The sequence below is a fragment of the Scyliorhinus torazame genome, chromosome 1 (genome assembly GCF_047496885.1).
Source record: "Scyliorhinus torazame isolate Kashiwa2021f chromosome 1, sScyTor2.1, whole genome shotgun sequence".
NCBI lineage: Eukaryota > Metazoa > Chordata > Chondrichthyes > Carcharhiniformes > Scyliorhinidae > Scyliorhinus > Scyliorhinus torazame.
The window spans coordinates 261977550-262004609 of NC_092707.1; the positions used below are offsets into that span (position 1 = coordinate 261977550).

The 27060-nt window shown below is 47.7% G+C and overlaps 1 protein-coding gene across 4 annotated transcripts in view; it reads left to right on the forward strand.

The window, feature by feature from the left end:
* Positions 1-27060, forward strand: part of LOC140421113 (ras and Rab interactor 2-like) — a 195618-nt gene that overhangs the window by 124743 nt on the left and 43815 nt on the right. For all 4 annotated transcript variants that reach the window (XM_072505530.1, XM_072505548.1, XM_072505522.1 and 1 more), the window contains 3 exons: positions 7155-7249; positions 16982-17174; positions 23258-23369. In XM_072505530.1, the coding sequence (XP_072361631.1) occupies positions 7155-7249; positions 16982-17174; positions 23258-23369 (400 nt within the window). The remainder of the gene's footprint in view (positions 1-7154; positions 7250-16981; positions 17175-23257; positions 23370-27060) is intronic.

The following is a 27060-nucleotide window of genomic DNA, read 5'->3' on the forward strand; positions in this document are numbered from 1 at the left end:
GTTATTCATTCTGCACTTTTGAGAATTGGATCACATTGAACATTAGCGGGGGGGGGGGGTTTGGGAGGAGGAGGACTGTGTGTGTTAATGGAGACTATGGGTGATTCCTGATTCCTTTTTGTCATTTGTTTATGTTAACATGCGGGCTAATGTTTGGGGTTTGGTGGGAGGATGGGGTCGTTGTTATTGATATGGGGATTGATATTACATTTGCTATTGTTTATTGTTGGGTGTACATTTCGGAGAAAACGTGAAACACGAGGAGAATTAAAATATATTTTTTTTAAAGGTGCATGCATACAAACAGAGCTCCATCTAAAAAAAAACCTCTAAAATGAAATCAAACCCAGGTTTCACCTTTCTTAACACACAAATAAAAAACAATCTAAATTAAAGCTGTATCTTGTTCCGAACACTCAAAAATACAAATATGCCTTACTTAAAACTATATCCTAATTCCTAACCGTTCTCTTCAAACCATCAGCAGCAAATTAACTGAGGAATCTTGTTTTTCCTTTATCACCATCCCACCCCACTAGGACAATATGATCCCTGTTTCAGGTTGTCCTTTGACACACTGCTTACCTTGGCACTTCCATTAACACATTCTGGTCCTGTAATTCCCCCCCCAGTGTCAATCTCATCCTTTTCCTGTTCTCTCTTGCTCTGATGAAGAGTCATCCAGACTGGAAACGTTAGCTCTGTTCTCTCCCCACAGATGCTGTCAGACCTGTTGAGATTTTTCAGCATTTTCTGTTTTTGTTTCAGATTCCAGCATCCGTAGTAATTTGCTTTTAGGTTATTACTTAGTTTACCCATTAAAGTGTGATGCAACCTATTCACTGACCACCGGCAGGCAATTTAATTGCAATTAAAAGATTTCTTGGGCAGCAGTTCCTGTTTTGTTGTGTTGTTGGGGTCTAGTTTTGGGTTTTGGGGAATTGTGTTCTCCCAAAGTATGTCGCTCAAGTCTGTAAATTTTAAAACCGTAACTCTTTATTTACAGTGAATATTTACACATTTGGGCCCCTACATGAGGGGCACGTCTTCCTTCAAGATCGCGCTTACTGTCAGTTATATGATTGACAACATTATTACATCAGCATCATGTGTGCTTCAGGTGTTAACCTTTTACGGTTCCTGGAACATGCTTCAACTGATGTACAAAGATGGTGTTTAGTGTTAAAGACATTGCAGCTCAAGACCTCATCTTGCACATCTCAGAAGCTCTTTAGTGTCAAAGAAGTTCCTCACAGGGTCTAAGCCAGGAGAGGTAAAGTAGGAGTATAAATTAAATTTAAATCATGTACATAAAGTGAAATAAAGATTGGGAACAGCAGGAGTTAAGAGAGAGAGTTAAAGGAAGCTGAAAAGGTAAAATAACTCCCATCTTCTTAAAATGCCCACCCTAATCACCTTCTGAAAAAATGAGGCTATACACTGATAAAATTAAATTTCAGTGCCAGTTAAGTTGCTTGCCAATGGTAATCATTTACCACGATGTTGGCTCGGAGTCAAATTTTTCTTGATAATGCTCGTGTGAAAGATTGGGATGATTTATTATGTTAAAGGGGCTATGTGACGGCAAATTGTTGTTGTTAAAAAATAACTGAATGCAATAGCCCTAACTTTTTTGCGCCATCTTTAGTGATGAGTTAGTGGACAAGCACCTAAATATCTTAGCATTGCATTGCATTGATTTCAGTGACGCGTTTATTGACGAGGCTTAAAGAAGTGGGGTATCTCAGACAGCAGCTTGTAGGTTTTCATGTTTAACTGTGCAAGTGTGGATGGCGGAACTTGCAGTCTGATTTGCTCCATAACAACAGAGTGCTGTTAGTTCGCCATTATTCTCGCTGCAAAATCTGGGTCAGTTGTTTTAACTTTTTTATGGTTGGCTCCATTAACAGTTATAAAAATGCAATTAAAAATTGCAGATATGTGGTACTTTATCGACTGACAGAAATGTCTCAAAGGTTGGGCTGGGTTCTCCACCGCCAGTAGTGGAGTTCCCAATGCGCAGTTGCCAATCCATTTCCGATGCTCCAGCAGTAATCTTTTTCACTGCCTCTGTCTGGACTACTCTCTCGTTTCCAGGCAGGAGTCTCTTTTCTGGGGTGGGTTGCTTGACAGGGGTCTCTTTTCTGGGGAGTCTGTGGGGGGTCCCTTTATTTAAGGGGTCTCTGGGGGGTCTCTTTATTTAAGGGGTATCTGTGGGAGGGCCTTTTATTTAGGGGTCTTTAGGAGGGTCTCATTATTTAAGTGGGTCTCTTTATTTAGGGGATCTCTTGGGAAGATCCCTTAATTTAGGAGGTCTCTGGTTCTCTTAATTAGGGGGTCTCTGAGGGTTCTCTGTGCGGGGACCCTTCAGTTAGGGGGTCTGTGGGAGGGGGTCTCATTATTTAAGGTGGTCTCTGGGGGGGTCCCTTTATTTAGGGGGCCTGGGATGGGTCTCTTTATTTAATGGGTCTCTGAGAGGGGTCTCTTTATTTAGGGAAATTCTGTGGGGGAGGGGTTCCTTTATTTAATGGGTCTCTTTATTTAGGGGTTTCTGGGGGTCTCTTTGTAGGATCTCTGTGGGGGTCTCTTTATTTAGGGGGTCTCTGGATGGGGTGTCGGGTCACCCCTGTACTTGGGGAAAGGGGCCCAGAAAAGCCGGGGGGTGGGGGCTGAATTGCAGCTACTGGACGTCATTGTCGGACTGCCCGCTCAAATTGATGGCCCGTGAGCGGGATTCCCTTGGGAATCCCACGCGTTCCTCCCCATGCATAAATTTGCATGGCAACGGATTGGGAATTACTTCCTGATTTGCTGTCCCAGCAGGAGCGCAAATCAATTGCAATTCAGCTCCAGCGGGAGCTCATAGTTACCCAAATGGACAATCTCGCCCTTTGACTTTGTGATTCATGTTTGTTAACTAAACAAATATGGCAATTGTTCTTTGCTAGCTAAGGGAGAAGTATAAACCTGGATTTCGAAGCCTGACCTGGCTCTAGGCTTATGCAGAAAGTAAGGAGGCATGGGATAGTGGGAAATTTGGCCAGTTGGATAACGAACTGGCTAACCGATAGAAGTCAGAGAGTGGTGGTGGATGGCAAATATTCAGCCTGGATCCCAGTTACCAGTGGCGTACCGCAGGGATCAGTTCTGGGTCCTCTGCTGTTTGTGATTTTCATTAATGACTTGGATGAGGGAGTTGAAGGGTGGGTCAGTAAATTTGCAGACGATACGAAGATTGGTGGAGTTGTGGATAGTAAGGAGGGCTGTTGTCGGCTGCAAAGAGACATAGATAGGATGCAGAGCTGGGCTGAGAAGTGGCAGATGGAGTTTAACCCTGAAAAGTGTGAGGTTGTCCATTTTGGAAGGACAAATATGAATGCGGAATATAGGGTTAACGGTAGAGTTCTTGGCAATGTGGAGGAGCAGAGAGATCTTGGGGTCTATGTTCATACATCTTTGAAAGTTGCCACTCAAGTTGATAGAGCTGTGAAGAAGGCCTATGGTGTGCTCGCGTTCATTAACAGAGGGATTGAATTTAAGAGCCGTGAGGTGATGATGCAGCTGTACAAAACTTTGGTAAGGCCACATTTGGAGTACTGTGTACAGTTCTGGTCGCCTCATTTTAGGAAGGATGTGGAAGCTCTGGAAAAGGTGCAAAGAAGATTTACCAGGATGTTGCCTGGAATGGAGAGTAGGTCTTACGAGGAAAGGTTGAGGGTGCTAGGCCTTTTCTCATTAGAGCGGAGAAGGATGAGGGGCGACTTGATAGAGGTTTATAAGATGATCAGGGGAATAGATAGAGTAGACAGTCAGAGACTTTTTCCCCGGGTGGAACACACCATTACAAGGGGACATAAATTTAAGGTGAAAGGTGGAAGATATAGGAGGGATATCAGAGGTAGGTTCTTTACCCAGAGAGTAGCGGGGGCATGGAATGCACTGCCTGTGGAAGTAGTTGAGTCGGAAACATTAGGGACCTTCAAGCAGTTATTGGATAGGTACATGGATGACGGTAAAATGATATAGTGTAGATTTATTTGTTCTTAAGGGCAGCACCGTAGCATTGTGGATAGCACAATTGCTTCACAGCTCCATGGTCCCAGGTTCGATTCCGGCTTGGGTCATTGTCTGTGCGGAGTCTGCACGTCCTCCCCGTGTCTGCGTGGGTTTCCTCCGGGTGCTCCGGTTTCCTCCCACAGTCCAAAGATGTGCGGGTTAGGTGAATTGGCCAATGATAAATTGCCCTTAATGTCCAAATTGCCCTTGGTGTTGGGTGGAAGTGTTTAGTTTGGGTATGGTGCTCTTTCCGGGGGCCGGTGCGGACTCGGGGGGCCGAGTGGCCTCCTTCTGCACTGTAAATTCAATGATAATCTATGATTAATCGAGGACAAAGGTTCGGCACAACATCGTGGGCCGAAGGGCCTGTTCTGTGCTGTATTTTCTATGTTCTATGTTCTATGTTCCACTCTAGAAAGCACCAATGCTGCAATCATAGTGTAAAAGCAGTTTAAATTTATTGCATGTGTGGTATATATGTGTAAACCCCTTTGTGAACCCTGTGAAACCCAGTTGCTAAAACAAAAGTAACTGCAGAGCAACAATCAGCCGACTCTGTAGTCAAACTGTAGACACCTGGCAGAAGAATTTGTGTTGAAATAGCACATGCACGAATTAGGAATATACCTCAAGTATTGTACCTAATTTTAATCAAATCATGAGGGGATATATAGCTCTAGTAGGCTCTGTGAAGGAAAGCCATGAGATTGATGGCTAAGAGCAAAAAACAATACAGCACAGGAACAGGCTCTTCGGCCCTCCAAGCCTGTATCGGTCATGATACCAGCCTTGGCCAAAACTCTCAGCATTTCCCTAGCCGTATCCCTCTATACTCATCCTATCCATGTATTTATCCAGATGACTTTTGAATGCCGTTAATGTATCTGCTTCCACAACCTCCCCTGGCGACGCGTTCCAGGCACTCACCACCCTCTGTGTAAAAAAACGGCCTCGCACATCCCCTCTAAACTTTGCCCCATGGACCTTAAACCTATGCCCCCTGGCGACTGACCCCTCCACCCTGTGAAAGAGTTCCTGCCCATCCACTCTATCCATGCCCCTCAGGATCTTATAGACCTGCATTATGTCATCCCTCAACCTCTGACTTTCTAATGAAAACAGTCCGAGTTTATTCAGCCTCTCTGCATAGCTAACACCCTCCTGACCAGGCAACATCCTGGTAAGCCTCCTTTCTCTGCACCCTCTCCAAAGCCTTCTGTTAGTGTGGCGACCAGAATATTCCAAGTGCAGCCGTACCAAGGTCCTATACAACTGTAGCATGACTTGCCAGTTTATATACTCGATGCCCCATCCAAGGCAAGCATTCCGTATGCTTTCTTGACTACCTTGTCCACTTGTGTTGCCACTTTCAAAATCTGTGGGCCTGGGCGGCATGGTGGTGCAGTGGTTAGAACTGCTGCCGACAGCGCTGAGGACCCAGGTTCGATCCTGGCCCTGGGTAACTGTCTGTGTGAAGTTTGCACATTCTCCCCATGTCTGAGTGGGTTTCACCTCCACAACCCAAAGATGTGCCTGGTTAGGTGGATTGGCCACGCTAAATTGCCCCTTAATTGGAAAAAAAGAATTGGGTACTCTAAATTTTAAAACAATCTGTGGACCTGCACGCCCAGATCTCTCTGACTTTCTATATTCATAAACGCATGTAGACCCCGCTGAGTTTTGAACTCAGGATCTCCTGTGTACTGCACAGGCGCTTTTGCCGCCTAATCCGCAGCGTCACTAGTATCAAAGTAAGTTTTTTGTTTAAACGACTTGCATTTATACAGCGTCTTTCATGACCTCAGGGTGTCCCAAAGTTCTTTACAGCTAATGAAATATTTTTGAAGTATCATCACTGTTTTACTGTAGGAAATGAAGCAGGCAGCCAATTTGCCCACACCAAGATTTGACAAACAGCAATGTGATAATGACCAGAGATTTCTGTTTCTTGTGATGTTAATTTGAGGGGTAAATATTGGTCAGGACATTCCCCTATTCTTACTGCCCTAACCCCGCCCCCACACACTCTTCTTCAAATTAACTTCCACTTGAGAGGCAAACAGGGTCCTCATTTAACATTTCATCCAAAAAATGGCAGCTCGAATGGTCCAGCAATCCCTCCGTGTCAGCCTGGAGTGTCCCAAGTCCTTGATTTGGACTTGAACCCACAACCTTCTGACTCAGAGTTGAGTGCTGCCAACACAAGTCATGAGAAAAGACTGGAGAAACTTGGCCTTCTCAGCCTTCATTGAAAGTGACGAGAGGAAAGCCAACTGAGGTATATTGAAGAAAATAATGTGGAGTAAGATGAATTCATGAAATCCTCCAGATTGAGGTTTAAGAGCAGGACAGGCGGAAAAAGGACAACTTTAGGACTGATTGGGGATCCATCTTCACCGAGAGTGATCAATGTATAGGACGCATTTCTGGGGAACTTAATTGAGATAATAACCCGAGAATAATTCAAGAGTTGGTCTGATGCCAGAAAGAGAAATGGTAGTCACCTTCTCTTGATGGGCAATCTGCGATTTACCAGTCTTATAGCGCTGCCTGTTCTTGGGGATAGAGTTGGATTTACAATTAAGATGGATAGTTTATTTTTTGCCAGCTCAAGAAAATTGCATCTGAAGAAAGGAAAGGCTCCGCTGCTGTTTGTACAACTGGTTCTTTTTTAACTAGAACCTGCAGTTATGCTCATGAAGTGGGAATGTCTTTGAATGAGCTGACTGAATGTTTTTGTTGGAACATGAATTGCCCGGCAACTCGGCTTTTAATGTAGACACAGGTGAAGCTTGCACGCAAACCCAAAGTAAAACTATTCATTTTCCATTCCGTCTCTGATTTTTCCAGGAATTAAATGTTATTTAGAGGCTGCATGAAATGTGTATGTCTGTCATTTTCAGTTTGACATAAGGACAGTGTGCATTCCAAAGTATCTGTTTTTAATGGGAGTATTGGTGTCTACAGGAGTACAGAGGCAGTCCTGTCCTAAATACTTCTGTGTTCTTAACAATGTCAAGTTTCTGCAGACTGGCTAATCTTGCTCTGAGCTCACCTTCACCGCCGCCTAACGTTAGACATTTTTCTTCCCATCCCAGTTGATTGACACACTTGCCTTGGAGATTGGAGAACTGAAAATGGGTCATTCAATTCCTGACACAGATGAAGATGATCAGTATGCCCAGTGGCTGCGGTAAGTTTGCCTACCTTTTTAGTGGCACATCCTTTCCTGCCATCAGGCCCCACTTGTTTTCTTTCTCCACCTATAACGTACCCGACTCTTAAATTTATGTGGAATTGTTTGACCGCATCTTCAGAGATCTTTCTAGATGGGTCCCTTTTATAAAATTCTTTTAATGGAACATGGGCGTCACTGACAAGGGAAGCGCTTGTTGCCCATCCCTAATTGTCCTTCAACAGAATTGCTAGCCCAGCCATTTCAGAGGGACAGTTAAGAGTCAACCACATTGCTGTTGGTCTTGAGTCACATATAGGCCAGATCTGGTAAGGACTGCAGATTTCCTTCCCTAAAGAATATTAGTGAACCAGATAGGTTTTTACGACAGTCAACAGTAGTTTCAAGGTCACCAAACTGATGCTAGCTTTGAATTCAAGGCTTCTATTAATTGAATTAAAATCCCCCAACTGCCATTGTTGGGCTTTGAACCGGTACCCCAGAGCATTAACCTGGCCCACTGGATCACTAGTCCAGTGACACTACCATTCTGCTACTGACTTGCCCGATCCTTCTTGTGCAGGGGCTTCTTACACAGTTAGAACAAAGAATAATACAGCACAGGAACAGGCCCTTCAGCCCTCCAAGCCTGTACCGGTCATGATGCCACCCTTGGCCAAAACCCACAGCATTTCCTAATGCCGTATCCCTCTATACCCATCCTATCCATGTATTTGTCGAGAATTTAAAGTTTTTTCTTTCTTGGGTTGCATATTGTTCAAATTAATCAAGCCCTTTTTGCTTTCGAAGAAAATAAAAACAAGTAGTAATGAATTACATACAAAACATTTCTGTAGCAGCTGGTCAGTACCTTTGACCAGAATCTTAGAACTTCATAATGATAAAGATTTTGGATTGCTTTATTGTACTGTTTCCGCCAAGGTCCCAGGTTTGATCCTGGCCCTGGGTCACTGTCCATGTGGAGTTTGCACATTCTCCCCGTGTCTGCGTGGGTCTCACCCCCACAATCCAAAGAAATGCAGGTTAGGTGGATTGGCCATGCTAAATTGCCCTTTGTGTCCAACAAGGTTAGTTGGGGTTACTGGGTTGCAGGGATAGGGTAGAGGTGTGGGCTTAGGTAGGGTGCTCTTTCCAAAGGCCGGTGCAGACGCGATGGGCCGATTGCCCTCCTTTTGCACTGTAAATTTTCTGATTCTAATCTATGTGCAAGCTAGGTGGATTGGCCATGCTAAATTGTCCCTTAATTGAAAAAAAAAAATAATTGGATACTCTTGTATTTCTAAAAACAAAGAAAGAAAATTGTGCAGAAGTTTCCATCGTGGTGCTTCTTGCTTTTCCTGGTTTCTAAACACCCCATCGTTCAATTTAAGACTGTGTGTAAATAGGTCACAGAATCATACAGTTATGTAATAATACTACACAGAAGAGGCCATTCAGCCCCGTTATGCCTGTGCTGGCTGTGTAAGAGCAGAATCTTCCCGTCCCATGGGGATAGCTTGTAAATAGCTTGATGAGACCAGGTGGAATTTCATGGATGTTGACGTTGGGCCAGCTATTCATTCCTCACTGGTAACGGTGTGTACACCAATTAACTGCTTTCTATGGGCTGAAGGGGATGCCGCCACGGGCTCTTTCCTGCACTAATCCTGCTAATCAGAACCACAGCAATTAATAGGAATAGCCACTGTCGTCAACTATCCTGTGAAGATGTCGCTACCGTTTATTTCATTAAATTGTGTTATGGGCCAGGGTCTTTAAAAACTCCAAAGTATATTATGGGGTTCACCTGACCTATAACTTTATGTTGAATTTGGCTAGGATGAGCACAAGAGCCTGCCTTTTAGGTGTTATTCAACAGACTTGTTAGGCACTTTTAATCAAGAAAACAAGCTTTATTCTAAGAACTTAGTTAACATTTGTATAAACACATACAGCAAGAATTTCTATCAATTACGAACATAAAAACGCCACACAGCTACAGTAATCTATGTATAACCCTTCATGAATTCCCCCTTAACTGTTCCAATTCAATAATAAAATCCAAGTAAAACCAGAAACCTCTTTTCAAAGGCCTGGCCCAGCACACGGCATTTTCACTGGTATACGACTTGTTATTGATACTCTGTTCCCCTTTTCAAACAGCAGATTTTAATTCCTTCCAGAAAGCAATTATCTCTTTTAAGTTACCAAGTAGTCTGGAACAGCTTCTAAAAATGAAGAGAGAGAAAAACACCTCTTTCAACCTGTGCAGTTCAAACCAGTCCAAACTCAAAGTGAAAGTAAAAACTCACAGAGCCACAGCCCAGCTCCACCCACACAATAGCATCACTGAAGCCATGTGATAAGTTGGAAACCTTTCTTAAAGGGACACTCCCATGACTATTGTAACCACTTCAAAGGGAGTATCAAGATGGCCTTCATGGGATGCCCCTTTGACAGGGGCAGTGCCTGTTGTTCTAAGGCTCTGATCAAGTCTGCAATCTCAGGGACCCAGAGGCAGCCTCTTAATTGGTCACCTCTGGGACGATCTCACAGGCATGCACCCTGACCAGGTACCGACACTGGTGCGTAGCATAAGGCAGTAGATTCCACCCTGAAAGAGTAACCCTTAGTCCCACTCAGCCCAGCCATTTTATCCCCTTCAGGTATTTATCCAATTCTTCTTTGAAAAATATAATTAAATCTGCTGTCAGATAGAATATTCCAGATCATAACTTGTTACTTTTTAAAAAATTCTCATCTCAACGATGGCAACAAAAAAAAAACAATGAAAATGCAAATTGATTTTAAAATGACAAATTAAATCGTAACTTTCTGCATTTGAAATTAATCAAACATTCTTCATTTGAGTGATCAAATTATCACATTGGAGGGAGTCTGAATAAAATATTTGGAGCAGGTTTTTTAGTCCAATCAAAAAGGCGAGGCTGAGAAATCTCTCTATAAAGTCAGTTTATGCTGCTGGATTAGAAAGTTGTGTATTTAAGTCCTGTATCAGTGTGAGCAAGCTGGACCAGTACTCTGGTGCAGAACCGGAGGACATACGCTGTGTTGTGGTTGCAGTTCCTTGGACTAGGTATTAAACTGATACCCGCCTGTTCTAGAGTGAACAATAATGGATGCATGGCACAGTTTCTAAAAGTGAAGCTAGCCAACATTCTTCCTTTTAACAAGCCCCAGAAAGCCAAATTAGCCAGTCATTCATCTGTTGCTGGCATGTTCGCTGTTGCATTGACTTATATAGGTCAGTGCACCTCAAAAGTAATTGAATGTGTGAAACATATTGAAATAGGGGGCAGCACGGTAGCATAGTGGTTAGTACAATTACTTCACAACTCCAGGGTCCCAGGTTCGATTCCCGGCTTGGGTCACTGCCTGTGCGGAGTCTGCACGTTCTCCCCGTGTGTGCGTGGGTTTCCTCCGGGTGCTCCGGTTACCTCCCACAGTCCAAAGATGTGCAGGTTAGGTAGATAGGCCATGCTAAATTGCCCTTAGTGTCCAAAAATTGCTCACAGTGTAGGGTGGGGTTACTGGGTTATGGGGATAGGGTGGAGGTGTGGGCTTGGGTAGGGTGCTCTTTCCAAGAGCCGGTGCAGACTCGATGGGCCAAATGGCCTCCTTCTGCACTGTAAATTCTATTAATAAGGCACTTACTGAGTAAATACATTGTTATTATGTTTAAGACAATTTATACTTCCATGACATTGGAGCCCCTTATTGGTTGTAACACAGGGACAGCTCGGCAGAATTGGTCAGACCAATGGAAGGATATTGCAATGGATCTATTAAGTTCAAGTTCTTCCCCTGTATTCCCAAGCAGAAATGCAAATAAACAAAGCGAGAAAATTGTCCCACCATTCGGATGCCAATATTCAGCCAGTGGACTACACCCAAAATCTCTTTCCTGTTCAAGGGGATTGTTAGCTACAAGTAATGTGAACAATTCACCTATCTTTATGTTGAAACCCTGTGAGGCTGCCTCTTGCCTAATTGCATTGCTTTTGCATGCTTTGCTGATTTAATAGGTCACGCCAGTTTGGACTTTATACTGTTTAGGCAAAACAGTACGACAAACGGCCTTCCTCATTAATTATCGTGATCAATGGTTGCAGGGCATGTACCCATTGCAATCATACTGAAAAAGAAAAATCCCACTCACCAGTGCAAATCAGATTCTCTTCCGAGCTTGAACTGTGTGACACTGTGATGAATGTAGGAATTTCAGATATTTTGTATTATAGGTATTTGGTGCAGTAAGTTAAAAGTCTGGGTTAGTAGTGCTTTTAAAGAATCCTGGGTTGAAACATTTTGGGTGCCAGGGGTGCAATTGAAGCGTCATAAAAAGCTTGGGCTAATGGAATTGTTGGATTAAGAGGGTTCCATGTGGAGTTAATTAGATTTCTGCTTATTAAGATGATGTAATTACTGCGGGGAGCTAAGGTGTCAGGCAGAAAAGCAATTTTAGTTGAGTATTTGCTGGATATGTGAGCAGATGTGTGAGCAAAAGGGGCTGGTTTAGCACAGTGGGCTAAATAGCTGGCTTGTAATGCAGAAAAAGGCCAGCAGCGCGGGTTCAATTCCCGTACCGGCCTCCCCGAACAGGCGCCAGAATGTGGCAACTCGGGGCTTTTCACAGTAACGTCATTGAAGCCTATTTGTGACAATAAGCAATTATTATTATTATTTTTATATTAAGTCAAGCATCTCAGTTCAGTTGAAAGATATGCCTGTAGCTAGATTAGCAGTTTATTTCAAAAGCAGTTCAGAAGAGTGTGTTTACAAGATGAGTAGAAACAAACTGGAACCTATTCTTAAGAAGTACAGCCACAGTTTCTGCATGGTTCTGACAGGATTCAGGGGCGTCATTCTCCGACCTCCCGCCGGGTCGGAGAATGGCCGTTGGCCGCCGTGAATCCCGCCCCCGCCGAAGTCTCCGGTACCGGAGATTGGGCGGGGGCGGGAATCGGGCCGCGCCGGCTGGCGGGACCCCCCGTTCAATTCTCCGGCCCGGATGGGCCGAAGTCCCGCCCAGAAATTGCCTGTCCCGCCGGCGTAAATCAAACCTGGTATTTACCGGCAGGACCAGGCGGCATGGGCGGGCTCCGGGGTCCTGGGGGGGGGGGGGGGGCGTGGGGCGATCTGACCCCGGGGGGTGCCCCCACGGTGGCCTGGCCCGTGATCGGGGCCCACCGATCCGCGGGCGGGCCTGTGCCGTGGCGGCACTCTTTCCCTTCCGCCTCCGCTACGGCCTCCACCATGGCGGAGGCGGAAGAGACCCTCCCCACTGCGCATGCGCGGGAAACTTTCAGCGGCCGCTGACGCTCCCGCGCATGCGCCGGGAAACTGTCAGCGGCCGCTGACGCTTCCGCGCGAGCCGGCGGGGAAACAAACGCCATTTCCGCCAGCTGGCGGGGCGGAAATCCCTCCGGCGCCGGCCTAGACCCTCAATGTTGGGGCTAGGCCGCCAAAGATGCGGAGCATTCCGCACCTTTGGGCCGGCGTGATGCCCGTCTGATTGGCGCCGTCTTTGGCGCCATTCGGCGGACATCGCGCCGTTGGGGGAGAATTTCGCCCCAGATCTTTTCTTTAAAGCAGTGTTAAAATATCTCGTTCTCTCAAAGTAGAGTACCCAGACCTCTCTGTTATGCAGATATTCCTGAGTGCTAACTGCGTTGAAAGTGGATTGAGAGCTGAGGTATTTTTTGTTTGAGTGGGAATAATGATAGCAGTTAAGATTTACTGTATTCACTGTTTTAATTAACATTGTTTAAAGAGTTTTATTTTCTGGTGTAATGTTAAAGATATTTTAATGCTGTGTTGGTAATAAAGTTTGCTCTACTATACCATGGGCGGGATTCTCCAACCCCCCGCCGGGTCGGAGAATCACCGGGGGGGGGTGGCGTGAATCCCACCCCTGCTGGCTGCCGAATTCTCCAGCGCTGGAGATTTGGCGGGGGCGGGAATCGTGCCGTGCCGGTCGGCGGCCACTGAAAGCGGCCGCCCTGGTGATTCTCCGCCCCCGTGATGGGCCGAGTGACCGCCCGATTTTTGCCGGTCCTGCTGGCATAAATTAGAGTAGGTCCTTACAGGTGGGACCTGGCGGCGCAGGTGGCCTACAGGGTTCTCGGGGGGGGGGGGGGGGGGGGGTGCGGGGGATCTGGCCCCGGGAGCTGCCCCCACGGTGCCCTGGCCCGCGTTCGGGGCCCACCGATCCGCGGGAGGGCCTGTGCCGTGGGGGCACCAGTGGCTGTAGAGGTCCGCCATGGCCAGTACGAGACAAAGCCCTCTGTGCATGCACTGGGATGACGCCAGCACACGCTGGCGCTCCCGCGCATGCACCAACTCGCGCTGGCCGGCGGAGGCCCTTCGGCGCCGGCTGGCGTGGCGCCAAGCCCCTTCCCCACCAGCCGGCGCGGCACAAACCACACCGGGGCCAGCCTAGCCCCTGAAGTTGCAGAGGATTCCGCACCTTTGGGGTGGCCCGACGCCGGAGTGGTTCATGCCACTCCTTCCCGCCGGAGTTGCCCGCCCCGCCGATTACGGCAGAATCCCGCCCCCTATCTCTATTTCTTTGTGAAATCAACCCTGGAATGAGGTATCCTTTCCTCGCGTCTTACAAAATTAAAGTATGTTGGGGTTTTTGTCCCGTATCCTAGCCACTGTTGGGGCCTGGTGCAGGAACATAATAGACACAAACTCAATAACCATCTGGTATTTCTTACCTTCGTGCAGCCACCACTTTATTTGGCATTTATTTTCCTCCTTCAGTTTATCACTGGAGACTCCTGCAGTTTTCTAGTTCAAAGTTACCAAAAGCCCTCCAGTGCCATCCCAAGTGGCTGCTCACCCTAGACCAGGTATTGATGGCTATTGAGATGTCAAAGGCATCACATCCAAGTTGCTTACAGTCTTTAAATTCTGCATAGATGCACTTTCTACAAAGAGGAGCGGGGCATCAGACAATTTCGTAAATCCTGACTGCTTTCCCCTCTTTAATTTAAAAAGAAATTTTTTTTAAAATTCTCCTCCATTTTCACATTTTCTCCCACATTTACATCCGTCAACAATAAACAATAATCAGCAAGATATGTCAGTCCCCATAATAACAACGATCCCATCTACCCACCAACCCCCAAACCTCAACCCGCATGTTTACATAAACAAATGACAAAAATAAATCAGGGATTACCCGTAGTCACCCTTAATCTACACAGCTCTCTTCCCCCCCCCCCCCCACCCAGGCCTCCAGCTCCTCCCGTCCACTGCCTCTTGTAAAACTCCTCCCCCTACCCTCGGTTCCTTCCCCCCCAACTTTCCACCCCGGCTAGACCACTCGGACCCTGTTCTGCCAGGCTCCGATGGCCGCAGCCCCTCCCCCCACCTCACTCCCGTTCACTGGCCGGCACACACCGGCCAGCGTGAAGGCCCCCGCCCGGGTCCCTTTCCCACTTGCCCGGCCCCAGGAAAGCCCAAAGATCCCCTTTTAGCACACAAACCCCGCCTATCCACCTACACCCCAAAGAACTCTCATTTCGAGTGAAATTCCCGTCCCTTCCCTCATCCAAATATGTACCACATTGGATCCTTTAGTCTCTACACCCGCGCGCAGTGATACAAAAAAGAAGAAAATACAGTCATGAGGTTACATCGGCACATGGCCATTCCTCAGTTTGTCAGTTCTGCCACAGTCCTTCTGCTTTCGCAAACTCCTCCGCTGCTTCCGCCGTTCCAAAATAAAAGTCCCTGAGCTTGTAAGTCACCCTCAGCTTCGCTGGATATACAATGCCACACCGCACCTTGCTAATGTACAGTGCCCTCTTCACCCGATTGAAGGCAGCCCGCCTCCTTGCCAGCTCCACCGTAAAGTCCTGGTATACACGTATACCAGCTCCAGCCCACTGCACCACCCGCTTCTGCTTGGCCCAGCTCAGGACCTTCTCCTTCACCCTGTATTTACGGAAGCACAGAGTCACTGCCCTTGGCGGCTCACTCGCCTTTGGTACAGGCCTCCACGACCGATGAGCCCGATCCAGTTCATATCGGAAGGGGTCCTCCCCCTCCCCCAGTAGTTTTGCCAGCATCGCGGCAAAATACTCAGTCGGCTTCAGTCCTTCAACTCCTTCGGGCAGCCCCACAATCCTCAAATTCTGTCGCCTGGATCTGTTTTCCAGGTCTTCCATTTTTCCTCGCAGATTCTTGTTCGTGTCCATCACTTTCCGCATCTCTTTCCCCATCGAGGTAAGTTGATCACCGTGCTGCAATACCGTCTCCTCCACTTCCTTCAGCGCCTCCCCTTGCTCTCGCACCTCCGCCACTGCGCTCGCCACCTCCGTCCTCACCGGGGAAACCGCCTCCTCCACCAGCACACTCAAAGCCTCCCTCATCTCCTTCCTTACCGTCTGCATTTCGCAATCTGCGCCAACTGCTTTTCAAATTCCGCAGCCATCACCTTGGTTATTTCTTCAGCCATAAGCACTGCGGCCTTCCCTGGTGCTCCAGCCTCCATTTTTCCTGGTGACCCCGCGGTGACCTTTCCACTCCCCCGACGGACCTCCAGCTGGGTTTTTTTCGGCCGTTTTTCTGCTCACCCTCGACATTTTTCTTTGTTCTTTTTTTCCTCCTGTGTCTACTCAGTGCCTCCTCCGTGCCTTCTCCCTTCTTCTGCCGCCTCCGCGGACCCTGGGACCGGGCTTAAAGCCCCGAAATTGCCGTTCCCGAGCGGGGGCTCTCCATTGTCCGGCCGCCTCCCGACAGCCGTCACCGGAAGTCCCTTTCCCCTCTTTAATAAAGAACACCAGGAACCTATTAAATAAAGTTGAATATTCAACTTAAAATCGGCTTCCTCATTCAAACTTTATCCAAGCTGGACCCCACAAAGTGACTTGTTCGCAATGATATGTTTTTGAATCTTTGGACTAATCCCCTCCCTAATTTCCCCAATCGTCTGAAAACATTCAGAATATTTACAAAATAGATTATACACTCTTAAACATGTCCCAGAGTTTAGACATGGTCTTATTGGATGCAAAAACTATGTTACATGGAATTAATTATAGATTTCAGTATGCCAAGTGCTTTGCGTCTTGAGTTTTTTTGAATATTTCTAAACATAAAACTCATTAGGGAAATTTGCTTTTATGTCACTTTGTATGATTATAGAGAAACACTCCACTCATAGAATCATAGAATCTTTACAGTGCAGAAGGAGGCCATTTGGTCCAGCAAATCTGCGCCGACCCTTCGAAAGAGCACTCTACCTGTATCCACTCCCCCACCCTATCCCCATAACCTAACCTGCACATTCCTGGACACTAAGGGGCAAGTTAGCATGACCAATCCAGCTAGCCTGCACATCTTTGGACTGTGGGAGGAAACCGGAGCCCCCAGAAGAAATGTACGCAGACGTGTGGCAAACGTACAAACTCCACACAGACAGTTACCCAAGGCCGGGATTGAAGCCGGGGCCCTGTTGCTATGAGGCAGCAGTGCTAACCACTGTGCCATCGTGCCGCCCTGTTCCAGTTTTGTCTTCTACCTCAACGTGTACGGGGTAGGTTATGACTGAATCCTTTGAAGTTAATCTGTAGCCTGGTGATGTAATGTATTTATAAAATTATGGTTCCAAAATAAAGTGCTAACTTTGCTGTTTCCATACCGACGTAACTGTCTACTTTCAGCATGCAGTTTAGTTGCCTACATATTTCTCATTTGTATCATCTTGTTGAACAGTGCACAAGAAGATATGGACTATGACTATCAGAAAGAGGAAACTGCGAAGTACTGGATGAGGGATTCTGGCTATGAAAGTTTCTTATGTAACCTCAGCATTTTCGACCGGCTTCTGCACACCCATCCAGTCTGGCTACATCTCAGCCTGGGTGATGAGGATGCTCTACGTATTCTGCAACCTGAGGACGCAGGGGTAAGTTGTTGTCCTGACATTGTGCAACACGAGCAACCTATCTATAAACTGTGACCCAACATGCGATAAGCTACGTCTGAATGTTTTTTTTCAAAGAATACTCAGGTCGCTCGATTATCCCACTTTCATCTCAAAAATATGCGACCAATACACTTTTAAAAAAAATATCCACAGGATGGCTGGCCTTCATGTTTGTCCTTGCTTGGTAGCATGTTCTTACATTTTTGATTTTAGTCATTCCTGGGATGTGGGCGCCACTTGCTGGGCCAGCATTTATTGCCCTTCAACTGAATTGGCTTGCAAGGCCATTTCAGAGGTAGTTAAGAGTCAGCCACATTGCTGCAGATCTGGAGTCACAAATAGGCCAGACCAGGTACGGTCAGGAGATTTCCTTCCCTCAAGGACATCAACGAACCAGATGGGTTTTTACAACAATCGACAACAATTTTGTGGGTTATCATTAGATTTCTAACTCCAGGTTTTTAAAAATTGAATTCAAATTTCACCATCTGCTGTGGTGGGAATTGAAACATTACTCTGGTCTCTGGAGATTACTAGTCATGTGACCATAGCACTACATATCTGCCTTCCCAAATGAGGTGTTAAAACCTGACTTACCTGCCTAATCGACAGCCACCATGAACGTCTTAGCAGTGGTGGTAGAGGGGACTTCAGGCTAGGCCAAGAAATGTCAAATTCATCTCTTCAGTGAGACCAACCTCTCGGGCTTCAACACAATTCATCACCACGTTCATTCTCTTTTTAGCTGAATATAGGTTGGCATTGCCGGCAGCTGCCTTCCCTCCGGGTTTGTCCACCTACTGGTCAGATGTGAAAAAAGATGTCTGTCACCATCTCCTCAAATCCCAGACTAACATTGCTGTTCTTCCAGCAGTGCCCAACCTGTAACCTCGCTTCACTTCAACAATGCTCAAAACAGTAATCTCCATTTCCTCTATATGATCCTCATCTATCATTCCCTCATAGCTGTGTGTTTACTCCCTCAACATTCCCTATTCAAATCCCTTCAGTCTGGTTTCTGTGCTGTGCTGAGATGGCCATGGTCCTAGTGGTTACAGACATCCCTTGTGACAATAACCACAATACGTTATCCCTGACAATACTCTATCTTTCTGACTTAATTGTCAGAACATCTGCATCCTATTGCCGCACTAAGTCACCCTACCATACCCCCCGTCCCCGTCCTCTGAAGCCTCCCTCGGCTCTCTGCCCCTCAGATAATTGAGCAGAAGTATAACAAACATGACCGTCTTTGTCAGGAGATGAAACACTTTGTTTCTGAAGATTATTCTTTCCTTAATTACTGGCTCATTTTTCGAATAAACACTAAAGGCAAGTGATGTTTGTTTAGCTTGTAGAAATTCTCTTTGGTAAGTCCTTGGGGAAAATGGCAGTGGAATGTTGAAACTCTCTGCTGTTCACGTGTATATTGCAGAAATGTGCCATTGAGTTCCTGCAGGTTTGTCTGAAATGTAGCATCTGAAATTCAAAAATAGGAAGAGTTTGCCAGCTTTTCCATTGTAGTAAACTGATATTTAGCTGTGATGTCACCAGGATGCCACTGTTTGGGATGGCTTTTTAAAATTAATTTTAAAATAAACATTTTTCTCCCACACATTCATGTTTGTTTAAACTATATTAATTTTCACTAATATTGAAACTGGGTTTCTACTAAATAAAGAATACAGGGTATTATATGTGTGATGTACCGTCAATTACCACGAGACGAGAATGGTGAAACAATCGAGGCTTTATTGCACAAGATGTTGTGCCTCCTGCAGCTGGAACCAGAATGGGAGCAGCGCAGGAGAGCTTGCACATTTATACACCGCCTGCTGGGCAGAGCCAGCAGGCTGGGATTTACCGTAGTACCTTTAATACACAGGCAGTGCCGTAAAACATACAACATACCACTAGTGGTGTCCCACATTCACCCCCTGTTTAAAAAAGAGTCCGGCGGGGGTGAAGAACAACATTACAGATTAAGTCTGTCGGGGGCTTTGACCCTCCGCTGCGATCGCCTCAGTCCTGGTGGTGATGTGGGCGCCGACATGGTCACCTGCAACTCCGGGAGCGTGTTGTCCTCTCCTTCGTCACACCTTAGTGGATCCAGTGGGAGGAAGGATCCTGCTGGGGTGGGGGCTGCGGTGAGGTTCGCTGGAGGGAGGGTGGGTGACGCAGGGGTGAATGAGGCAACCGAGGGGGGGAGGAACTGTGTCAGGTCAGGGTTCGTGGGTGGGGACCCAGTGGGTGCCAGGTCCCGGAGGGAGACTGTGTCCTGGTGCCCGTCGGGGTGTGCCATCTAGGCGTATTGCGGGTTGGCATGGAGGAGGTGGACTTTCTCGACCAAGGGGTCCGATTTATGGCTCCGCACATACTTCCGGAGGACGGGTCCAGGAACTCTCAGCCATATTGGGAGCGAGACCCCGGAGGTGGACTTTCTGGGGAAGGCAAACACACGTTCGTGCGGGGTCTCATTCGTGGCGGTGCAGAGGAGTGACCGGATGGAGTGGAGCGCGTCGGGGAGGACCTCCTGCCAGCGGGAGACCGGGAGATTTTTAGACCGAAGGGCCAGCAGGATGGCCTTCCAGGCCGTCCCGTTCTCCCTCTCCATCTGCCCGTTTCCCCGGGGGTTGTAGCTGGTCGTCCTGCTCGAAGCGATGCCCTTGCTGAGCAGGAACTGACGCAGCTCATCACTCATGAAAGAGGATCCCTGGTCGCTGTGGATGTAAGTGGGGAAACCGAACAGAGTGAAGATGCTGTGGAGGGCTTTAATGACCGTGGCAGAAGTCATGTCGGGGCATGGGATGGCGAAGGGGAACCGGGAGTACTCCTCAATTACGTTGAGGAAGTACACATTGCGGTCTGTGGAGGGGAGGGGCCCTTTGAAGTCCATGCTGAGGCGTTCAAAGGGGCGGGAGGTCTTCATACGGTGCGCTCTATCTGGCCGGTAGAAGTGCGGCTTGCACTCTGCGCAGACTTGGCAGTCTCTGGTTACGGCCCTGATCTCCTCAATGGAGCAGGGCAGGTTGTGGGCCTTGACAAAATGGAAGAACTGGGTGACCCCCGGGTGGCTGAGGTCATAGTGAAGAGCCCGGAGTGGGTCCACTTGTGAGCTGGCACATAGACCGCGGGATAGGGCATCAGGGGGCTCATTGGGCTACCCGGGCGATACAAGATCTCATAGTTATAGGTGGAGAGCTCGATCCTCCACCTCAAGATCTTGTCATTTTTGATCTTGCCCCGCTGTGTAGTATTAAACATGATGGCAACCGACCGTTGGTCAGTGAGGAGAGTGAATCGCCTGGCGGACAGGTAATGCAACCAATGTTGCACAGCTTCCACCATGGCTTGGGCCTCCTTTTCGACAGAGGAGTGCCGAATTTCGGAGGCATGGAGGGTGCGGGGGAAGAAAGCTACGGGTCTGCCCGCCTAGTTGAGGGCAGAGCTACATCTGATGCATCGCTCTCCACCTAAAAGGGGAGGGTTTAGTCGACCACGTGCATCGTGGCCTTGGCGATGTCCGCCTTGATGTGGTTGAAGGCTTGGCGGGCCTGAGCCGTCAGGGGAAAAACTGTGGACTTGTTAAGTGGGCGGGCCTTGTCCGCATAATTTGGGACTCACTGGGCGGAATACGAGAAAAACCCTAGGCATCGTTTCAGGGCCTTGGGACAGTGGGGGAGAGGGAGTTCGAGGAGGGGACGCGTACGGTCGGGGTCGGGCTCTAGGATTCCGTTTTCTACTACGTAGCCAAGGAAAGCTAAGCGGTTAGTGCGGAACACGCATTTCTCCTTTTTGTAGGTGAGGTTAAGGAGTTTGGCGGTATGGAGGAATGTTTGGAAGTTGGCGTCGTGGTCCTGCTGATCGTGGCCGCAGATGGTGATGTTATCTATGAAGCTGTGTATTTCCTTTCCTTATTCATCTTGCACTAACCTGCACTAAATGTCTTCCACTAGCCATCTGCTGAACCTCCTCGCCATCTATAGTCTCCTTCATGGTTATATTATGTTCTCTGCATCTGTATCCTCTATAACTGAGTGCAGATCATTTTTATGCATATTAAGAAGAACAATGATCTGAACACTGACCTTTGAGGACACCTTTGTTCATGTCTCTACCAAACATCCACTGGCCGCTGCTCTGTTTTCTGCCCATGCTGCCACATTCCTGTCAATACCATGCATCTTTGTTTTATCAACAAGCCCCTTGTGTCAGATGTCTTTTGAACATCCACACATACAATCAGTACTGAATTATTTCATGTAAACAATTTGTTATCCCCTCAAGGACTCTTAAATTTGTTAAGCTCTTAATTGCCTTTTACAAATGCTTGCTGGTTGTCCTCAAGTAATCTTTATCTTTCCAGGTGATTAATTTTATCTTGCATTAGGACCTTTAAAAGCCTAGTGTTATGGACAGGAGGGGATTAATTTGAGTATAAATTTCTTGTCTCACTACCCACCCGTAAACAGAAAGATGCTTTGATTTTCTTCCCCCTTTTTAAGCAGTGATGTATTTTCCAACCTCTCAGTTTTAGTGCGATCCAATATTCTAGTACTAACCCCAGAGTAAACCTGAGATAGGATGAATTCAAAGGGTTAGGTTTGTTTGCACGCACTCAAAACGCAGGAGGAGTGTCACAAAGTTGTCTCCTTTGCAATCATACAATAAAAAAGGGAGAGAGAAAGGAAGGTTTACAGGGTAGAGACCACAGAGAAAAGAAATGTTGGGCACGATCTACCCAAATGGGAACAGAGTTCCGTAGCGAGAGCGTTTAGCCAGGTGCTTCCCAGCACTTGGAGCACCGAGAAACACCACGCTATTGAACGCCCATACAAGTAGATATGAGGCCTCAGCGGGGAATGCCCAGACAAAGCCGCACTTAGTCCCGTTTTCTGCACTGAGGAGCTCCGCTCGCCGGAACTCCTCAGTGCAGGAGATCGGGACTTCATTTTTAAATGACATCCCGATCTTTCGACCGCCCCCAACGCAACCCCTGAAACCCCCCCAAAGCCCCAACTCAAAGAGACCTTTTCAAGTTAGCAGACTGTCTAATGGAGTGCCATGAGGATCAGTGCTGGGGCCTCAGCTATTTACAATCTCGTAAGTTTGCTGATCTAAAGTTTGCCGATGAAAGAATGCTATATGCAAATGCAATCTGTGAGGAGATTATAAAGAGATATTGACAGGTTAAGTTTATGGTCAAAAAGGCAGTAGGTGGTGTATAACGTGGGAAGAGTGAGACTAATTGGTAGTAAAAATAGAAAAGCAAAATATTTGTTAAAAGGAGTGAAACGTCTATATATTGATGTTCAGAGGGAATTGGGGGTAGTTATTATAAGGAACACAAAGTTGATGTGCGGGGTGCATTAAGCAGTTAGGAAGGTAAATAGCATGTTGGCATTTATTGCATTGGGTTTGGTGAACAAAAACAAGAAAATCTTGCTACAATTGTACAAGGTATTGGTGAGATCACACCTTGAATATTGTACACAGCTTGGTCTCTATAATTAAGGAAGGATAAACTTGTCTTGGAGGCGGTACAGTGAAGATTTACTAACGTGGTTTCTGGGATGAGAGGGTAGACCTATGATGAGACTGAATAAATTGGGCATAAACTCTTTCGAGTTTAAAAGATTAAGGCGTGATTTCATTAAAATATACAGGATCCTGAAGTGGTTTAACAGAGGAAATACTGAGGATGTTTCCTTGACGGGGGAATCTGGTACATGGTGGCACAATCTCCAGATAAGGGATTCAACATTTCAAACTGAGATGAGGAAATATTCCTTCACCCAAACGATTGTGAATTTTTTGGAATTCTCTACCCCAGAGGGTTGCGGGTGCCCCGTGGTTGAATATATTTAAGGCTGAGATCGACAAATGTTTGGTGTCTTGGCGAATTGAGGGGTGTGAAGTGTGGGAATGTGGAGTTGAGGCTGAAGATCAGCCCTGATCATATTAAATGGCAGAGTAGGTTCGACAGGCTGCAGGGTCTATTTCTGCTCGTATTTATTATGCTCTATCATGTTCAACATCACGGTGTCTGTTTATTATAACAGATCTTTCTGATCCGGAAATCGTGCAGAACACAGAAGAAGGTCATATCCATGCGATTGCCTGAATCGGGATCTCATTTAGTTCAAGATTTTCCAATAAAGGAAAGCCAATATAGTAAGTGCACTCCATCTTAACCTATTATCTTTGAAAAAAATAGAGACTAAAGGGAAGATACTGTCATGGGCAGATAAAATACCATGGAACGGTCATTATCTTGTATTCTGGCTTTTTGAAAAATTAACCATCTTTTGCAGTTTAAAGCTTTGACTTCCTGCATAGCCTGAACAACACAAAAACTGGTTCAGTTCAACCTGTCAATGCTGGATCTATGCGAGCCTCCTCCTGTCTTTCTTCATCCAACTCTTTCAACATACTGCTCCTTAAATGCATCTACATTGTTTTCCTCAGCCATTCCCTGCTGCAGTGAGTTCCACACTGTCACCACACTCTTGGTATAGACCTTCTGAATTCCCGATTTGATTTCTTGGGTGACTGTCTTACATAGGGCCTCTAGTTTTGCTCTTCCCCACAGGTGGAAGCAGTCTCACTTGTGTTTGTGCTATCAAACCCATCCATAGAGACCACCATTACCTCAGCCTTCTGTCTTGAAGAGAAAAGGAACACAGCCTGTTCAACTTGAACAACACATAAAAAACTCAGGGCAAAACCACCCGCTTAATTGGCACCCCATCCATCACTTCAAACATTCACTTCCTTCACCACTGGTGCATGGAGGCAATAACGTGTACTATATACAAGATGTACTACAGCAATTCCTTGGACAGCACTGCCAAAACTCATGGGGCGGGATTCTCCGAGCCTCCACGCCGAAATCGCGCTCAGCGCGGGGGCGGAGAATGGGGCGTCAGTCCCGCAATTGGGTCCGACACCTTCCCGCGATTCTCCGGGGACCGGGGACCGCCGCCAGTCGCCTGCGCTTGGTCGACGTGCCACCGGTCAGTGGTTATTGAAAGAGGTCCCGCGCCGATTCTCCGCCGACAGCTGGCCGAGTTCCCGCCGGCGTGGTTCACTCATTGTTCCACCCGGCTTATTGTATGAGGAACTGTTGAGGATTCTTTACAGAATTTACAGCGCAGAAGGAGGCCATTCGGCCCATCGAGTCTGCACCGGCTCTTGGAAAGAGCACCCTACCCAAGGTCAACACCTCCACCCTATCTCCATAACCCAGTAACCCCACCCAACACCAAGGGCAATTTTGGACACTAAGGGCAATTTATCATGGCCAATCCACCTAACCTGCACATCTTTGGACTGTGGGAGGAAACCGGAGCACCCGGAGTAAACCCACGCACGCACGGGGAGGATGTGCAGACTCCGCACAGACAGTGACCCAAGCCGGAATCGAACCTGGGACCCTGGAGCTGTGAAGCAATTGTGCTATCCACAATGCTACAAAGCTGCCCAATTCTGTGGCTGTACTCGTTGGAGTTTAGAAGGATGAGGGGGGATCTTATTGAAACTTAGAGGATACTGAGAGGCCTAGATAGAGTGGATGTGGAGAGAATGTTTCCACTTGTAGGAAAAGCTAGAACCATAGCCTCAAGCTGAAGGGACGATCCTTTAAAACTGCGATGAGGAGGAATTTCTTCAGCAAGAGGGTGGTGAATCTGTGGAACATATTGCCGCAGAAGGCGGTGGAGGCCAAATCACTGAGCGTCTTTAAGACAGAGATAGATCGATTCTTGATTAATAAGGGGATCAAGGGTTCTGGGGAGAAGGCAGGAGAATGAGGATGTGAAACATATCAGCCTTGATTGAATGACAGAGCAGACTCGATGAATGGCCTAATTCTGCTCCTATATCTTATGGTACAGGGTCTGGGGCCCAGTGAGGGGAGCCCGCTGCGACTGGGTGTGTGTGGGCAGGGTGTTCTGGGTGGTGGGGAGGAGGGGAATGGAGGATCCCGGGGTGGAAGCCACCGCTGTTTCTCAGTCTGACACCCTCTCCAATGCCTTACAGATATTAAATGCTAAGGAAGGGATTTTGGACCCAGCAGAACTTGCCGTAGTAGTGCTGCTGCTAGGCCGGGGGACTAGCCCCAGAGATGGCGGCAGCAGCAGCGTCTGCAGATGCCCGAGGCAGCGGCCCATATGCTGGACCCCGCCTCATACCCTGAGGATCTGGCTGCCCAACAGGCCAGGAAGGGACCCAGAGGAGGAGTCCCGTGAAGGCCAGGGTGTACAGGTGTCAGCGGTCATTCGAACAGATGACGGATAGGACGTGCCGCAGGAGGCTCCGCCGCAACAAGGAGACGGTGTGACATCTGTGCCATGTCCTCGCGGACTTGGCACCACATGGAGGAGGAGGACACCCGCTCTCTGTGGCCGTTAAGGTCCCCGAAGCTCTGAACTTTTACGCCTCAGGATCCTTCCAGGCCTTGTGCGGGGACCTGTGTGGCATCTTGCAGGCCACAACCCACAGGTGCATCCGAAAGGTCACGTATGTCCTGTTTGCCCGGACAGAATACCTTATCAACTTCGACATGGGCCAAGCCCAACAGGATGCCTGGGCAGCAGGATTCTCGACCATCACCAGGATGCCCCAAGTCCAGGCGTAGTGGGTGGCATATACAGCTCGTGTGCAGCCACCACATGAAGATCATGCACATGTGTGCTCACTTCCTGTGGAGTGTGCATTACATTTAAGGAGGAGTTAGACAGATTTTTAATTGGTAATGGGTTGAAGGGTAATGGAGAGTGGGCAGGACAGTGGAGTTGAGGCCAGGATGGGATCAGCTATGATCACATTGAGGGTGTTAGGCTCGGGAGGCTAAATTATCTACTTCCGCTCCTAAGTCATGTGTAGTAGGGAGGAAATGCTTTGGTTGATTTTGCAATCCAGCTCTTAGTCTGTAGCATTGTAGGCAACAGATGAGGAACATATTTGCCATGATAGAATGGTGGAGCTGACTCGATGAGCCAAATGGCCTAATTCTGCTCCTATATCTTATGAACTTATGGACAGCTGCATCCTGGGGTGGCTGGGTCTTGGGGGATAAGGGATACCTGCTGAGGACCTGCCTAATGACACCAGTGCGGAGGCCGGAGACTGAAGTGGAGACCCGGTACCACAAAGCCATGCGGCCACCTGGGCTGTCATTGAGCGGTGTATTGGACTGCTCAAGATGCGGTTCTGATGTCTCGAACACTCCGGTGGTGCACTCCAGTACACCCCCCTCCCCCGGAGGGTCACCTGTTTTGTGGTGGTCTGCTGTGTCCTCCACAACCTCAACAGCAGCGGGCAATGAGATGGAGGTTGGTGATGAGGAACATATGGCCACCTTCGAGATGGACAACGATAATGAGATGGCACCGGACCAGCAAGGGCTGGAGGACGAGCCCAGGGAGGAACCGGAAGACCAGCCGGAGGCTGTAGGACGGGCATCAGCGGCAACGGCCCAGCAAACCCAGAGGACCAGGGAGGCACTCATACTCATCCAATTCACTTTGTATGTGACCTGGTCCATCGTCAGTACCGTACCCACCCCGTCTCCTGCCCTCACAGGATCTGTGTCACATCACTCCAGAATGCTGGGACTGTGTCCGCACCACCAGCAGCTCAGTGTCAAGTGTTGATGATTACCCGCAGAGAGCTGAGCGCCAGTGCTCCTCAATCTATGCCAAAGACTGACCCCTGCCTGCCTGCTGAGTGCTCGCTCACGCCCATCACCTGCACACGGTGTGCCTGGGGACAGGAGGATGCCAGGAGAGATGGGCCAAGGGTTCGGAGGTCGGCCCGCATTGCGGAAGTAAATTACAGAGGCATCATACTGGCTGTGCACAAG